The 1,088-nt window shown below is 56.1% G+C and overlaps 1 protein-coding gene across 1 annotated transcript; it reads right to left on the reverse strand.

The window, feature by feature from the left end:
* Positions 1-694: 694 nt before the first annotated feature.
* Positions 695-1,088, reverse strand: SDRG_14199 (hypothetical protein; the record flags this gene model as incomplete). The annotated part of the gene is made up of 1 exon (XM_008620310.1): positions 695-1,088. A coding segment is annotated over one exon (393 nt), but the record flags the coding sequence as incomplete, so codon positions are not given.

A 1,088-nucleotide genomic window follows, 5' to 3' on the forward strand; every position in this document is an offset into this window, starting at 1 on the left:
GTTTGATCAAGCGAGGCAGCGCGGCGCCGATCGACTAACTTTAGGAGGGTATCGACTCGTACTTGGCGACACGCAGCTAACGGTGTAAAGACGGCCTTTCTTCTCAAAGCAATGGGTTTGCAGTGGCGTGTATGGCAGCTCCAAGCCACATTGGGCCAAACCATATTGGCGCTCACGATAGCAGGAGTCGCGCGTCGTTGAGTACTCCTTGCGGGTGTCGCCACCGCCAATGGCCTCGGCGATGATGCAGGCGCGACTGGAGCAAAGCAGACGCAGGAGCTTTCTGGCCATCGCGCCATGATTCTCAGCTGATTTTCTGTTGCTAATTCCTGCGTTACGATTGGCTAAAACACAAGAGCATGTGCGATGCCATTGGTTGGAATGTCTTGCCGATGTGCGCTGGCGCGACTGGCATCGTTTGCGACGCACCTACGAACGCGATGCCTCGGACCGGACGTCTACCAAGTCGTCAAGTTGTGCATTGTAGTGGAGCTCTTTGGTGGTGCGCTTCTCCTAACCTTATTGTATTACATACGTCAGTGGCGTTGCGGACTATTATTTTTGGCGTTCGCCATAAAAGCCACATTTAACTCACATCGCCATGTGCAACCTCGAGACATCGGCCAAACCACATTTGAAAATGAAATTGTCCATACTTAGCATACTGATAAAAGACACTTTGGGGAGTACGAAATGATGTTGCTGTGGTCGTTGGGCGGCACGGTTTGTTGGTCGTCGAGTACCGGTGCCGTCGTCGCGTTGCTCGGCGGCGCTGTCGTTCGGCCAAAGAACTGGTTGTCGAGGTTCGTAGGCGCCGGCGTCTGCGTCTCGGGGTTCTTGAGGAGGTTCTGGAGGCTTTGATCGACTGTTGCAGGTGGTTGCGTTGTAACGTCGATGGGAATCATCGTTGGCGTTGGTGTCGTCTTGTCAGGGCTGCCTGTTGGGACAGATGTTGGTGCCGGCGTAGGCCCTGGTGTCGGCGTCGGCTTTGGTGACGGGTCCGGCGTGGGAGCTGGCGTTGGTGTCGGTCCCGGTGTTGGATCGGGTGTCGGAGCTGACGTCGGCGTCGGCTTCGGTGATGGGTCCGG

Source organism: Saprolegnia diclina (genome assembly GCF_000281045.1).
Source record: "Saprolegnia diclina VS20 unplaced genomic scaffold supercont1.68, whole genome shotgun sequence".
In the NCBI taxonomy this organism is placed as follows: Eukaryota; Oomycota; class Saprolegniomycetes; order Saprolegniales; family Saprolegniaceae; genus Saprolegnia; species Saprolegnia diclina.